Raw genomic sequence first — 15639 nt, 5'->3', positions numbered from 1 at the left:
CACTCTGCTGGGGGCCCTCGGCCAGGCTCAGCGGGGAGGAAGGCGAAAGCCCCTGCCTTCGTGCAGCTCTCCATCTAGGGGGAGAGGCCGGGGGAGGATGGTCTGGCAGCCAGGCCCACGTGTGCTGGAGGCAGTGGCCTGGGGCTGGGCGTGGGAGTGAGAGGTGACCAGGCAGGCTTCCACAGAGAAGACGTCTCAGGCGGGGACCCGGAGGGGGTGTGGGGCTTCCCCAGTGCCACTGCTGACCTGAGCAAAGGAGGCTCAGGGAGGGAACTCATGTTCCCTGGACGTTTGTTATTTGAACATTTTCAGAGGGGACCACCCAAGGGCACTTGTGAGTCAGAGCTAGGATTCGGTCGCAGCCCGATGTTGCACCTTTTCCTCTCTGGCTGTGGGCAGGGGACAGTCAGAGGGCAGTGAGGGGTTGGACCACCCCATCCTCCTCCTTCCTCTCCCACCAGATCCCCTACATTTGCTCTAGGAGCCACCGCAGGAAGTCCAGGGTCACCAAATCACCCCTCGCCATCTGCAGAAAAAACCAGGGTGACCATGTTATTTTGGGTTACCAGGACACTTTTTTAAAAATGAGACAGAGTCTTAAGGATCACTGTGCTGGGACAACAGGGGAGACAAGAACCCAAACCTGCCCACCGTGACCCTCTCCAATGGTATCCTCTGCCGAACTGTTGCCAGAACTGTGCCTGGAGCCTCGCGCTCCTCAGGAATGTTTCCTTTCTCTTCCTGGTCTCGTTGAAGCCTGGCGCTCCCACACCACTCCGACCACTGGAGACGTGGGAGGGGTCTTCCATGCTCCAGTACTTCTGGACTCTTCTCTCTCCCTCCCTTCCCTGAATACACCCAGCTGTCGAAGCTTGTGTCAGGGGACTGCAACCCCCCACACAGCCCCTCCCTGTTGTTGGCACCAGCACCTGTTCCCCCCAGTCCTTGGGGGGATTATGGGCTCACTGTCAGCCTCTCCACTGCTCTTGTCGTATTTCTTGGTGATTGCAACCACCAAGAGATTCACATCTCTTTCTCATACCCCATTTCCAGTCTATCTGTAAATCCTATTGGAGCCACCCTCAGAAAACATCAAGAAGCTGAAGACGTCGCCTCACCTCCACCATTACCTGCCCGATCCAGGCCACTGTCATGTCGCATCTCCTTGCCCTGCCCTTGCTTCCCCCGTGGTGTCCCCCACACAGCATCGGAAGGGATCTGGCAAAAGTCAAATCACGTCACTCCTCTCTGCTCAAGACCCTCATAGGGACTTCCACCCCACAGAAAGGCCACAACCCCTACCATGGTGCACATGGTGCATCTGGGTATGGCCCCCTCCCGTGGCTCCAGGCTGTGGCCACACTGACCTCTTCGCTGACCCTCAGATAAACCAAGGAAGCGCCCCCGCCCCCCGCCACCTTAGATCCTCTGCCCTGGCTGCCCTGCCACTCGCTCCCAGACCTTTCCACACTCATCTCCTTCTGATCTTTAAGCAGATGCTCCCTGCTGACAGCCACCTGTGTATTTTGTTCACTTTTTGGTTTGTGACCTTCACTAGAAAGTAGGCTCCACACAAGCAGAGATTTGCCTCTGTTTCGATCACTCCTTTATTCCCATTCCCAAAACGAGGTTCTCAAACTGGAGCATACATCAGCATCACCTGGAGACTCAGTAAAACCCAGATCACTGGGCCCCACCCCAGTTTCCTGTTAAGTGGGTCTAGGGTGGTCCCAAGAATTTATGTTTCTAGTAAGTTTCCATGCAGTGCTGCTGCTGCTGCAGCTGCTGCTGATCAGGTCCACACTCAGAACCACTAGTCCAGAGCAGTGTCTGCCCAGCGGCTGTCTGTCTTAGTCTGTTCGTGCTGCTGTAACAAAATCCCCGAGACTGGGAAATTTATGAAGAACAGAAATGTACTTCCTCACAGTTCTGGAGGTGGGGGATCCAAGAGCACCACGCCAACCTTTGGTGTCTGCTGAGGGCCTTCCTGTTGCATCCTCACATTGCAGAAGGGAGAAGGGCAAAGGGTCTTGAGAGTTCCCTGGAGTCCTTTTGCAAGAGTCTAATCCCCCTAGATTAGACCTAATCTAGACCTAATCTAATCTTGTAATTAGATGGTAAGAACCTAGAGGGGACACAAACATTCAGACCTTAGTAGCATCCACGCCGTGTGTGTTGAGTGAGTAAATAAATGAGGGTGAAGTGAATAAATAAATGAGGGCGGAAGTGAAGGGTGTGGCTAGGAGGGGAATCCAAGCAAGGAAAGATAAGTTGGCACCTTTCCACTGAGGGCCTCGAAGGCAAGGCCCCAAGGAATTTGGCTACAGTGGGGGCATTAGGGCAACTTGTACCTCTGTGGGAGCTGGGGTTCTGGGAAAGATATGAAGCGACACAGCCATGGTGGACCCCATGCCTGGGATCCACTCCTGACTCTATCTTTGTCCCCCTAGAGTATGCAGAGAACATCGGGGACGGCCGGAGCCCGGAGTTCCGGGAGAACGAGCAAAAGCGCATCCTGGGCTTGCTGGAGAACTTCTAGAGGCACCTGGGGCCTGCGCACCATGGACTGTCTCAGCCTCCCTCCCAGGATCAGTTTCTACACAACTCTGTGTGGCTTTTGGACAAATTAAAGCTAGTTTTGGTATCCCTGAGCCGATTTTCTTTGTAGTGAAGCTTCGCCTGCTAGCCCTCCCTTCCCCCCTCCCCGCAGCAGCTACTTCAGGACGCCCCCAGGGAAGGCCCGTGGGCAGCCTCACTCCGCCAGGGGGACAGCTGAGGCTCAGGGCGTAGCAGTGACAACTTCGCCACCGTGGCTACGCAGGTGGTGCTGCTGTGAGGCTGGAGTGGGGGCCCAGCTAGAGTCTAGATGTGGGACCCGAGGCCTGGGCCTCATGCTCCAGCTCCATGGGGAGGCCAACCACACAGCACAGCCCTCAGAGCATGCAGAGCCCTGCTGCATGTCAGACCACTCGGGTGGGGGCTGCATGGAGGATTACCAGATCCCATCGTGGGCCCCACCGCACAAATAGCATCAAATCTCAGTGAGGCCCTGGCATCTGGGCTGCTCAAAGCTCCCCGGTGGTTCCGTGCATCAGGGTGAGAGCCACCGCTTTAGAGTGGACAGGTTTGGGTCCATATCCCCACCGCATCATTACCAGCTGTACATTCTGTTCTGGTTTGGGGTTTTGTTTTGTTTTTTTAAGACACAGGGTCTTACTCTGTGGCCCAGGCTGGAGTGCACTGGTGCGACCACGGCTCACCGTAGCCTTGACTTCCTGGGCTCAGGCGATCCTCCCACCTCAGCCCCTCAGCTGAGAGGGAGGTGCCACCACAAATGGCTGATTTAGCTGTACATTTGGATAAGTGACTTTCACCTTTCCGAGTCTCACTTCTTCACCTGCACAGTGGGGCCACTCATACCCATTTGCTGCTGAGGAAGCCATGCTCAGCAAGCCTGCAGCACAGCGGCGAAGGCACCGTCGTGGCTTTGTAGCTGCTGCTTCCTTTGGTTCTTCCCACACACATTTGTGACTTCAGAATTCTGATTTCAGGCCGGCTGTGGTGGCTCTCACTTGTAATCCCAGCACTTTGGGAGGCCAAGGTGGGGAGGATCTTTGAGCTCAGGAGTTCAAGACCAGCCTGGGCAACATGGTGAAACCCTGTCTCTACAAAAAATAGAAAAATTAGCCAGGCATGGTGGCACACACCTATGATCTCGGCTACACGGGAGGCTGAGGTGGGAGGATTGCTTGAACCCAGGAGGTCAAGGCTGCAGTGAGCTATGATCATTCCACTGTACTACAGCCTGGGCAACACAGCAAGACCCTGTCTCAAAAAATAAAAAAGAACTGTGATTCTACTCATTTGACATAAGTGATGAGAAGGTTGGTCTCCCCTCAGAAGTCAGCCGTGCTTTAGCATGTTTTTAATCAGTCCTCAAAGAGCAGAGTCCCCATGAGTGAGGAGGCAGAAGAGCGGCCAGATGTAGAAAGCAGCCTTTCATTCCAATGCATTGTGCAGCCCAGGGTCACAGACAGGCTGCCGGGGACGCCGCACACCTCACACTGTGTCCCTACCGCTCTTGCTGCTCCCTAGACCCTGAGGGACAGGGCTCCAAGCGGCCACTGCCATCTGGCCAGAGTTGACATGCTGGGCGAAACCTGTTTGCCATCCCAGGAAGCCACCAAGAGGTCCCTGAAGAAGATGGCACCCGCTCTGTGTCCAGCCTTGGACTGGTGATGGAACAGTGAGTAAGGCAGGCCCTACCCGCTGGTGCTTACTCGCAGCCTGGCGGGAAGACAGTGCATAACCGTAAGCGTCCCTGCAGAGAGGGGCAGGAGAGTGTGACAGGGCCTGTCACAGGATCAGATGGCGGCACTGTCACTTTGGGTCTAGTTCTTCCTTGACTTTTCTGTAACTGTAGTAGCTGGCACATACCGAACGCCCAGTGGCATTGTTGTCCCCAATTTATGCAAGCCAAGGCTGAGGACTCAGAGAAGGTAATAGCTGCACAAGGCCCTGCAGCCAACCAGCAGCAGAACGCACATTCTAGCCAGGCCTGTCCAACGGCACAGTCCACACCCTCTCCCCCCGAGCTCCTCGACCTGGAAGAGTCACACCGTGCCAGCTGACGCCGTGCTCCGATCCTTTCATCTGTTGTGTGGTTTAATGAATTCACAAAAAATAGAGCATGTCCAGGTGTAACTTAGAGAAGCAGCCCTCTACAGCTAAGATCGGTACTTTAGACATCATCAGTCCTTCACCTTGATTTTCTTTTTCAATTTTAATTTTAGCCAGGTAATGCTTGCAAACGGTATAGGAGTTCAAAATTTAACAAAAAGCTAGGCAGTGAGGAGTCCACCCCCTCCTCTCCCATCACCTAGGACTTCCTGCCCCTGGAGGCAGCCGCTGCCGTCTGATTCTTCTCCAGAGTTCTGTCCAGCGTTCTGCCAGCCGTGTTCGGAAGCCCAGGCCTCCCCACCAGCTCCCAGAGGCCAACATAGGAAGGGAGGGCTGGGGTGGCTCAGGCACTGCCCCCCAGCCACGGTTGCCACGCCTTGCCCTGCTTCGCATGCGGCAGCCTCCTGAGATTCTGTCCCTTTGCTAAAAGCAAGTTGGAACTCTTCCCTTAACAAGTGAGGAAGCGGTCCCCTTTTCCATCAGTTTTGTGTGGGGAGGGTTGGGGGCAATGAGAGGTGTAGTCCCTTCGGGTGCAGCAGGGGAATACAGTTCCAGGGCCCGAGGGACCAAGGAGAAAGGGTAAGGAGAAAGCAGCCACCACCACTCCCTGATTTCAACGACCCAAGGCCCCGCAAGCTTTTCAGGGCCAGGGAGAGCTACTCGTTGCCCACCCCAGGCTCCTGGGGCGTGGTCCCAGCTCTCGGGCGCAGGCAGCTGACCGCCTGCCTAAGAAACTAAGAAACAGTCTGCCTCACAGAGCAGCACCTCTCCTCTGGGGGAACTTCTTGGGCTTCCAAGAAGGGCTGCCCTTGACCTGTGTCTCCGAACCTGACTTCTTTGCCCACTGTAGGGGTTCAGTCTAAATTTGCCCCTTCAAGCAAAGCTTCTCCATGTTCATCCTCATGTCCGTAGCTGAGTGGGACCAGACCATAGCATCCAGAGAGGCAGTATTCCCTTTCCAACCCAGACGTGGCAATCACATTGCCTTTTAGCCATATTAGCCAGGGTTTCTTTACAGGGGAAATAGGATTCCACTCTCATCTTCCGTGGCGGCTTGCTGCTCCGTTTGTGGTGGTCGTACGCCTGGATTCAGCAGCAGCAAGATGGGCCGTCTCTAATTCAGAGATTTGCATGCAGGCTGTGTGCCTTCCTTATCTGGGGAAACGCATTGTCAGGGCCGCTGGAAGGCATCCCTCAGTCACACCCATGGTAGCACCAGTGCGCAGGTGGCATCTTCTGCCGTGACTGAGGGCGTCAATTTAGTGTCAACAGGGAGACGAGACTCGCTTTCCTAAAGGCAAGGCTTCTTGATGAGATTTCCTTACCCAACAGTGGAGGTAAAAGCAGACCCGCATTTTTCAATCTGTCTGGCTCTTCGGCACACATGGAAAGTGGCTGGTGGCACAGCGGTGGGCCTTCGTTATCTGTGCTGGGGAAAATGGCAAGCGTTTCTCAGTCACCTTCTTGATTAGGTAACACGTGCCCTTGGTGTAAACCTCAGACGGTGTGTAAGGGCACACAGTGCACGCATCTCCCTGCCAGCTGTGTCTCTCGGCCGCCCAGCACCTCTCCCCAGAAGCTACCACGGCTCATGAGCGGCAGTACCCTTTCCCTTTCAGAGACTCCTATGTGTTTCCGAGTGAATAAACATATTTCTAACACAAATGGTGGCATCATCGTGTCCTCTGTCGTGCACCTTGCTTCTCATTCCCCATCACCACACACAGCTGCCTCCACTCCTTTAATACGCACACCCCATCGCAGAGCTGTACCATGATGTTGTTAATTGCGTTAAAGGACATTCAGACTGTTTCTGATCTTTAGCTATTACAATGCTGCAGTGATCATCCTTGTACAGGGCGTCATTTCACACACGTTTGAGTTTAGACTCCCAAGTAGCATTGCCAAGTCAAAGAGTGTGCCTTTTTCATTGATATATATGGCCACACTGCCCTTCTTTTGTCAACTGCATGCACGAGTGTCCTCTGCCCACACGCACCCTAACCAGCGCGCTGTTAGCAGGCTCAGCACTTCGCCTCAGTGGGTGAACAGTGCGGCCTGCTTGTTGCTTTAATCTGCGTTTCTCCTATAAGTGAGGTCATTTAGTGCGCTAGAATAGAATTACACGTGCGCCATATTAGCTAATACTCATTGAGCTCTTGACTCATTGAGCTCTTGACTCATTGAGCTAAGTACTTTCCTCAGATTAGCTCGTTTCACCCTCAGTCCTGAAATGTAGGCACTTCCTTTTGTTGTTGCCCAGGCTGGTCCCAAACTCCTGGGCTCAAGGAGTCCTCCTGCCTCGGCCTCCTGAGGTGCTGGGATTTCAGGCGTGAGCGCCCAGCCTGACATGTAGGTACTTGCCTCATCACGTCCATTCCACAGCTGAGGACACCAGACTGAGGGGGGCAGTGGTTTAGAGTGACAGCTGGGAATAGAACCCAGGCAGACCCCTGCTCCTAATCTCAGAGCCACCCTGTCTTCCTGCTGGTTGCTAGAGAGGGCCTGGTGAGGCTGGAGAACGTGGCACAGAACACATTGGGAGCAGAAGCCCCAGCAGGGCAGCCCTTCCCCAACCCCATGACTGAAGCCCGTGTGGCTCTGCAGAGGCCCAGCACCCTTCAGCCTGTCCCTGCCACATCTCGGTGCCTGGCTGCCATCCTCCCCTGCATGGAGGCCCTGGGCCAGGTTTCCAGGCTAGGGATGGGCAGTCACATGGATGTGGCCCTGGCTGCTGTCCCATGGGAAGGGAGGGAATCTGAGAAACATCTGGAAGGTGGGGCTTTCCATCTGCAGCAGTGAGGAGAGCCACCGTTTGGCACGGCTGCAGTGAGGATTACTGCCTGTCCCCCCACCCCATCCACCCACCCCTGCCTGTGCACACAGCCCAAATTGCTTCTCGTCCAGATCATCCCACCAGTCTGCTCTCCTCACCCCATGTGCCTCCTTCCATACACCTCCCAGGAAGCACTTGCTGAGCACCTACCATGTGCCAGGCCCAGGCTGGGCGCTGAGGGGTGCAACGAAGGTTGAGATGCGGTTCAAGCTCTCAGCATAGTCAAACAGGGCATCACCGTAGAGTGACAGTGGGCTTCATAGAGGTGAGCAAAGGCTGTGGGACAGAGGAGGGACCCCTGCCTGGGGGACCACGCACCCTGTGTCTTGAACAACTTTCACCAGAGTCTTAATGATGGCCATGAGCCTCGAAAGCAAGAGGTGGAAAGTCTTTTGAGGCAGAGGGAACTGGCCAGGCAGAGGACTGGGGCACAATAAAATACAGGGCTCTGGAGACTTCGGGGCTTTCAGCTGCCTCATTGGAGGCCCAACTACCTTGACGTTGGCATGGCATGGGGGCTCAACGAGCTCCCGGCCACGGCAGAAGCTGACAGGCTCCAGGGTTGTGCTGGTCCAGAGTCACAGAGCTTGTTCCCGGACAATTCCTGTGTCAACTTCCCCCAGCGCAGGCTCTTTCAGTCCCTGAATGAGGGGGAAGCAGATTCCATTGCAGGGTGACAAGCAGGGCCATCCAGGCAGCGCCAAGGAGCCACACAAAGTCCACAGCCCCTGGGGAGCAGCTGGGGAAAAGCCATAAGGGGATGGACTTACAGAGGTCAGGGCCAGGGGAAAAGGCTGGGAAAGCCTGCTTGAGCCAGCCCCATCCAGGAAACCCCCAAGAGCGTAGGGGTGGGCACCTGCCCTCAGCCCAGCCACTGTGAGCCATGAACATGACCCTCACAGTCTCGGTTCTCCTTCACTCAAGGATAGCGAGTGACTAGCCTGGGGAGTCCCACCTAGACCAGTACCTGTGTCAGGGTCACGGCACCCAGCCGACCCTCCACCACTCATGGCTTCATCAACTACTAAACACCCCTCATAAGCCACGTAGGGGAACAAAACAGACATTGTCCCTGGCCTCCGGGAGCGCGCATCCTCGAGGGACAGACCAAAAGACAAACATGCAAACAGACACATCGAGTGACAACTGAGTGTTATGAAGGAGTCACCAAGGTTCAGCGGGACGCAGTGAGGAACGGGGGGACCTCAGGCTGAGTGGCCTGGAAAGCCCTCTTTGATGAGGGTCTTTGAGCTTGAGCTTGAGCTAAGCTCTGAATGATGTTAAGGAGCCGGGCAGCCAAAGAGCCGGAGGATGAGGGGGCCTAAGCAGAGGCGCAGATGCAGAGGTCCTGAGCAGAGGGAGAGCGTCGTCGCCCTCCTGAAAAGAGTCCACAGAGGCCACTGTGGCCGGACCCAGGAGTGAGGCAGAGGACGGATCTCACAGGGCCTTGAGGGCTTCAGGGGAGTTTGAGCCCAGAAGGGACATGATTTGATTTTGGAAAGATGCCCGTGGCTCCACAAGGACACTGTGGAGACCAGTGTGGCAGCAGAGATCCAAGAAGGGTCTGGTGCACGCTGGACCAGGAGGAGATGCTGGTGCTTTGGACCAGGAACGGGCAGTGGGTTGGAGACAGGGAATTTGGGATACGTTGAGGCGGAGCCAACCGGTCACTGCAGAGAGGGGCCCTGGGAGCCTTCCTCCAGCACCGAGAGCTGGGAGCAACTTCACTGGCCCTGCAGGAGTGGGGTAGGGCCGGCAGAGAGAGCTGCTCAGTATATAAATATCTTTAATGAATAAATAGAAGTGCTTTTAGGGCTGGCGGAGTCGTATCATTTCCACCTGCCGTAAAATTTCATTAGAAGCAGGCGCTGCAGGGGAGAGGAATGGCTGCAATAAATCTGCCCGCCCACCCTCAGCCCTGCCTCCAATCTAAGTCGACTCAGCCCCAGTCACTGGAGAGTCCAGACCCAGACCCTTCTCCCCAGGCCTCCCTGGGGCCCAGGAGAGCCTGGGCCTTCCCTGCCCCACCCCCACACTGAACAGGCAAGAGGCGGCAAAGAGCTGTGACTTGTCACTGAAAACCAGGGACCTCACTCTCCTCAGCTGGGAAATGGGCATGACAGTTTCTGCCCCCACCTAGTGCAGATGAGTTTCAGGGGGAGCAGTGTTCGACACAGGGATTCCTGGAACAGCAGACCTGGAGCAAAGCATACCTCGTAGGTATCCAGTTTTGCAAATGAGCAGAGGCCCCAAGAGAGGAGATGACCGTCCGGGGCCAGGCACAGTGGCTCACGCCTGAAATCCCAACACTTTGGGAGAGGGGCAGATCACCTGAGGTCAGGAGTTCGAGACCAGCCTGGCAAACATAGTGAAACCCCATCTCTACTAAAAATACAAAACTTCGCTGGGTGCAGTGGCGCATGCCTGTAATTCCAGTTACTCAAGACACTGAGGCAGGAGAATCACTTGAACCCGGGAGGCAGAGGTTGCAGTGAGCTGAGATCACACCACTGCACTCCAGCCTGGGTGATAGCGTGAGTCTCTGTCTCAAAAAAATAAAAATAAAAATAAAAAAATTTTTAAAAAGTAGGTGACTGTCCTAAGATCACACAGGGTCTGCAGGTCTGGCACTCAGAAACTACCACAGTGACAGCTCCATTCTTTAGCATTAATCAAATGCTTGGCTCTATACTAAGCATTTGGCACACACCATCTCACTGAGTCCTATTGCCAGCCCATTTTGCAGATAAGAACACTGAGGCTCAGAGAGAACTAGGATCTACGCCTCCCCTTCAGTTAGTGACAGACACAGATGAGTATCCAGGTCTCTGCTCTGCCACAGAAGCCTTTTTCTGTTTCTTTCAAGCATGGTGAGGCCGGGATTATGTTTTCTTGAACCTACACGTCGTCAAAGTGTGAGTCTTTGGAAGGACTGGGGTAGAAGGTTCACCGAGTGCTGGCCAGGCATGGTGGCTCACGCCTGTAATCCTAGCACTTTGGGAGGCCGAGGCGGGTGGATGACTTCAGGTCAGAAGTCCAAAACCAACCTGGCCAACATGATGAAACCCTGTCTCTACTAAAAATACAAAATTAGCTGGGCATGGCGGTGGGTGCCTGTAATCCCGGCTACTTGGGAGGCTGAGGCAGGAGAATCGCTTGAACCTGGGAGACGGAGGTTGCAGTAAGCCGAGATGGTGCTATTGCAGTCCAGCCTAGACCCCATCTCAAAAAAAAAAAAAAAAAAGCTGACCAAGTGCCTAGTGTGCGTCATGCAGTCTCTGAACCGAATGAAGGCTGCTGTCCCTAGCACTTCATTGCATCCTTGTAGCTTCTTCCAAGGTAGGCATGCTCACTTCCATCTTACAGATAAGAAAAGGAAGCACAGAGAAATCAAAGAATTTGCCCAAGGTCACACAGCTCTGCCTATGACCTTGGTCATGGCTGCCAGCACTCAAAGAATTGGGGACCGTTAGACCCCTCCCTCGGCCCCATGGCCACCTCCCCTAGTCAGTGATTGTGAGGCCAGGAACACTGGCCAAATGGACAGGCCCAGCTGGCAACGTGCCAGGGCCCATGATTATTGGTTAAGCTCATTAAGTAGCCGTGACAGGACATGGCCTGGGAATAGGGCCTGATGACAGGCACTTCTTTTAGCAACTGCAAGCAGAAGTCTGTCTGTCCTGGGGGAAGATCCAAAGATGCACAGACCCAACTTCCCCAGGCCGGCCCCTGGGCCCACCTGCCGCCTGATCTCCTCCGGGCTGGGCCCGCGGACCCGTGTGGGGAGCGAGCACAGGACGTGGACACTGGAGCCAAGCTGCCTGGGCTCAAATCCCAGCCCTGCTACTCCCCAGTTCTGCGAGCTGCTTCACTCCCTGAGTCTCAGTCTCCTCATCTGTGATATGGGGGGATGGTGCCACACAAGACCCCTCACTGTGGAGACCTGCCACAAGCTGATGCACGCAAAGGCCTTGACCAGCTGTAAAGTGCTGATCCAGGCTGACGTCGTCATTACTGATATTCTTGAAATACTGTAAGATGAGACTAGACTGTTCCCCACTGGACTACAAGGGGATTCATCATTATTTATACCAGAACAACTGAGCAAACCCGTAAAACATCCATCGTCAGTAACCTCCCAAGGCGAAGTCCCTTAGGAGCAAAAAGTCCGCCTGTATACAGCAAGCGCTTTGTAAACCAAAGTGCTGCGGGCCCGAGCCGCTAGTGGATTCCAGCCACAGCTTCCAGCCCCCACGGATGCTCCCTCATCTGTCGGCTCACAAGGCCACCCACCTCCGTTTCTACTCCCTGGTCCCGCTACTTCCCATTTCCTCTTGGCCGATTCTGTTCCTTTTTTTTTTTTTTTTTTTTTTTTTGAGACGGAGTCTCGCTCTGTCGCCCAGGCTGGAGTGCAGTGGCGCAATCTCGTCTCACTGCAAGCTCCGCCTCCCGGGTTCACGCCATTCTCCGGCCTCAGCCTCCCGAGTAGCTGGGACTACAGGCGCCCGCCACTGCGCCCGGCTAATTTTTTTCTATTTTTAGTAGAGACGGGGTTTCACCGTGGTCTCGATCTCCTGACCTTGTGATCCGCCCGCCTCGGCCTTCCAAAGTGTTGGGATTACAGGCGTGAGCCACCGCGCCCGGCCTCGATTCTGTTCCTTGCTCAGGACTAGCTCTGGGCAGCCCTTTCGGGGATTCAGGAGCACAAGTCCTGCCCTGGCGAGGGAGACGGATGCAGACACAACCCGCCATCAGCCAGGTCATGATGAGTCCCAGGTCCTGCTGCCTGAGGACGGGGCTGTTTTCATCCGTTTCTGCACTTGGTGCCCAGCACAGGGCACGCCACCCTGGAGGTGAGTCTCCAACACCCCTGCAGCAGGTCACTTCTGAGCACTTAGCGTGTGAGCCGGCCCTGCGCGGGGCTGTGGGGATTTCGCAGCAGACGAGGCAGAACGCTCCCAGCCCCGCTGCCTTGGAGGAGCGGGAGACCCAGAGTAAACAGGCAGGCAGACACACAGCAGGGCGGCTGGAAAATAACAGAGTGACTGGAAGGGAGGGTGGCCACTCAGGCTGGACGGTCAGGGAAGGTCCTCGAAGAAGACGATGTCGGATTGAGAGTGGACTGGTGAGCACAGCAGCCGCCGGGGGAAGCTGGGAGTAATATTCCAGGCAGAGGAAATAGCGAGGCAAAGCCTCGAGTGTGCCGCACATATTCGAGGAGCAGCCAGATGTGTGTGTGTGAGTGAGGGGGAGACGAGGGGGCTCAAAGCAGAGGTGGGATCCGTGAGACAGCTCAGTCACCTCACCTGGCCTGAGAAGAAGGCCACTCCTGAATTCCTTCACCCGCCTCTCCCATTAGCCTTCCGTCTAGCCATTCATCCATCCAGCATGTACTGGTCCCCTCTCTAGGCAGCTCCTCCCTGGTTTGGAGGATATGAGAGTGACTCAACTGGCCCCTGGCTTTCTGGAGCAGCCCATGGTCTCACGAGAGAGACCATCATTTTAAGAGGCGATCGCACCCCAGTGATGAGCACACATGACCAGGGACACAGTCGGGAGGGAGGAAGAGCAGGAGGTGAGAGGAGGGAGGGGTCAGTGCAGCCCAGCTCCACCTCGGGACAGTGGGTCTGCAATGTCATCCTCCCAGACAAAGGACAGTACGTTATTAGTGTTATTAATTATCATTAGTTTATTTAAATGGCAATTAAAATTAAGAACACAGTGACAAAAATGCCACCTTGGATTTAAATGCCTCTTTTCTGGCACCGGAGTGAGTGATTTTTTCCCGAGCTCAGCCCCACACCCTGTCACAGCACGGCACATGCAGCAGGTGCTTGACCAACCTTTAAGTTCAAAGTCACAGCTCAGGCATCACAAGGCCCAACTCCCCCGTCTTACAGATGGGCAAACTGAGGCCCCAGAAGGGGAAGGGACAGGCACCAGGTCACCCGCAAGTCTATGGTGAAGGTGGAGACAAGCCAAGAAGCCCGATTCCCAAATGCCTCCCAACTCACTCCATCTCTAACTGCCTTTATTTTTTTTCCAGGAAAAAACAGCTGTCAGAGGCAGCCGCCCTATTACCGATTAAACAAGGCAAATTCTATCGGAACAGAATCGGCGGCACTCCGGACACCTAATTACACAGTCTGGAAGAGAAACACAGGCAGGGAAATAGAAATATGAACAACAGCACCGCCATACAGCAGGGGCGCCATCCCCACCACCAGAGCTGCCACCCCTCCCCCTTAAGCCGTGGCGACAAGATGTATCTCCCAGCCCTCAAGTAAGACCCCCACTCCCCAGGCGGAGGCTCACACACAGACCTCCCCTCTTCCCCACAGTACTGATCCAGGGCTCCCAGAGACGAATGGGGAGGCGTGGAAGTCATTTCAGGTGTCATTTCAGGTTGACAGCCAGGGCAGCCCAGCTGGGGCCCAGCAAGATTGGGCGGAGCTGGGCTTGAGCCCACACCTGCTGACCCTAGAGATGGGGCTCTGCCTGGGGTGCCTCCTGTGGGTGCTGCCTCTCTTCTCGCCAGCACACCTGGAGGTCTGTCCCCAGGAGGGTTAGTCCCATCCAGTAGCATCACGGGCAGGAAGCTGGACTTGGCTGTCCCTGCCTGCTGCGAGATTCTGTGATTAAATCTCAGGAAGATGCGAGCAGGTGAGGGCAGAGCCCCGGTCTGATTCCATTTCCGTGTTCCCCACATTGGCCGGCACCAGGGCAGACAGGAAGGAATGTGCCAGGCACAACGCTGGGCTCTGGGGAGACAGAAATGAGCAAAACAGACAAAGATCTCTGCTTTCAAAGAACTCATGAAGAGGAGATGGACACTAAACAACCTAACCAGCCAACCAAAGGGAGGGAATTCAACGATATGATTCCTGATGGGAATAAATGGTAGGGCCGGACGCAGTGCCTCATGTCTGTAATCCCAGCACTGGGAAGCCACGGCGGGCAGATCACTTGAGCCCAGGAGTTCAAGACCCGCATGGGCAACAAAGCGAGACCTCATCTCTACAAAAATTTAAAAATTAGCCAGGCATGGTGGTGCATGCCTGTGGTCCCAGCTACTCAGGAGGCTGAGGCAGGAGGATTGCTTGAGCCAAGGAGTTCGAGGCTGTAGTGAGCCATGATGGCGTCACTGTACTCCAGCCTGGGCAAGACAGTGAGACCCTGTCTCTTACAAAAAAATAATAAATAAATAAATAAATGATAGGAGGCCGGGCGTGGTGATTCATGCCTGTAATCCCAGCACTTTGGGAGGCCGAGGTGGGTGGATCACCTGAGGTCAGGAGTTCGAGACCAGCCTAGCCAACATAGTGAAACCCCATCTCTACTAAGAATACAAAATTAGCCAGGCATGGTGGCGTGTGCCTGTAATCCCAGCTACTCGGGAGTCTGAGGCAGGAGAATTGCTTGAACCCGGGAGGTGGAGGTTGTAGTAAGCTGAGATCACGCCATTGCACTCCAGCCTGGGTAAAAAGGAGCAAAACTCCACGCCCAAAATAAGTAAATAAACAAATAAATAAATAAAATGATAGGAAGAAAATGCACAAGCTAATGAGATCCAGCAAATTGGAGTGTGGGTGTAGGAAGGTCTGTGCAAGGCCAGATGGTCCCGGAAGTCCTCTCTGAGGAGGCGAGGTGTGAGCTGAGACCTGAAGGGTGAGTGGGAACAGCTGTGGGAGGAGCCGGAGGAATGGTCCAGAAACAGGGAAGAGTGTGTGCAAACCAAATGAGCCAGTGAACAGATGTATCAGCTAGTGAGTAGGTAGATGGAATTGTGGGCAAAAGGGGTCTGCTTCGAAAACAGGCCAGGGCCACAGCCAAGTCGGTAGCCCCTTGCCCGCCTCTGCTGGGTCCTTCACCTTGGTGTGTCATAGGCCCCTCTGAGGGTCCCCAGCGTTGGGGGTGCCCTCCCTCCAGCCCCTCCATGAGTGGCCTCCTCCTGGTGTTGTTGGTGCACCATGAATAATCTTTATCCTTTCTCTATGCTTTTTCCCTTCTTACCACGTGCTGACTCCCTGCTCGCAGGCCGAGGCCTAAGAAAAAAGTCCATGGGCTTTCCGAGCCCCAGTTCCCTCTCTCTGAATGGAGAACGTGCCCGCCATGCCTGCCAG

The 15639-nt window shown here is 55.0% G+C and overlaps 2 protein-coding genes across 2 annotated transcripts in view; both read left to right on the top strand.

The window, feature by feature from the left end:
- The window catches only part of CTNNBL1 (catenin beta like 1), a 225823-nt gene extending 223179 nt beyond the window's left edge, over positions 1 to 2644 (top strand). Inside the window, exon 17 of the mRNA XM_050807117.1 lies at positions 2451 to 2644. Within this exon, the coding sequence (XP_050663074.1) occupies positions 2451 to 2539 (89 nt within the window). The 3' untranslated portion in view covers positions 2540 to 2644. The remainder of the gene's footprint in view (positions 1 to 2450) is intronic.
- Positions 1 to 15639, top strand: part of VSTM2L (V-set and transmembrane domain containing 2 like) — a 381776-nt gene that overhangs the window by 305806 nt on the left and 60331 nt on the right. The gene's annotated exons all lie outside the window — the stretch shown is intronic.

The sequence above is a fragment of the Macaca thibetana genome, chromosome 10 (genome assembly GCF_024542745.1).
Source record: "Macaca thibetana thibetana isolate TM-01 chromosome 10, ASM2454274v1, whole genome shotgun sequence".
Taxonomy (NCBI): domain Eukaryota; kingdom Metazoa; phylum Chordata; class Mammalia; order Primates; family Cercopithecidae; genus Macaca; species Macaca thibetana.
Note: the sequence above shows the minus strand (reverse complement) of the source record. Positions and strands in the feature narration are given on the sequence as shown.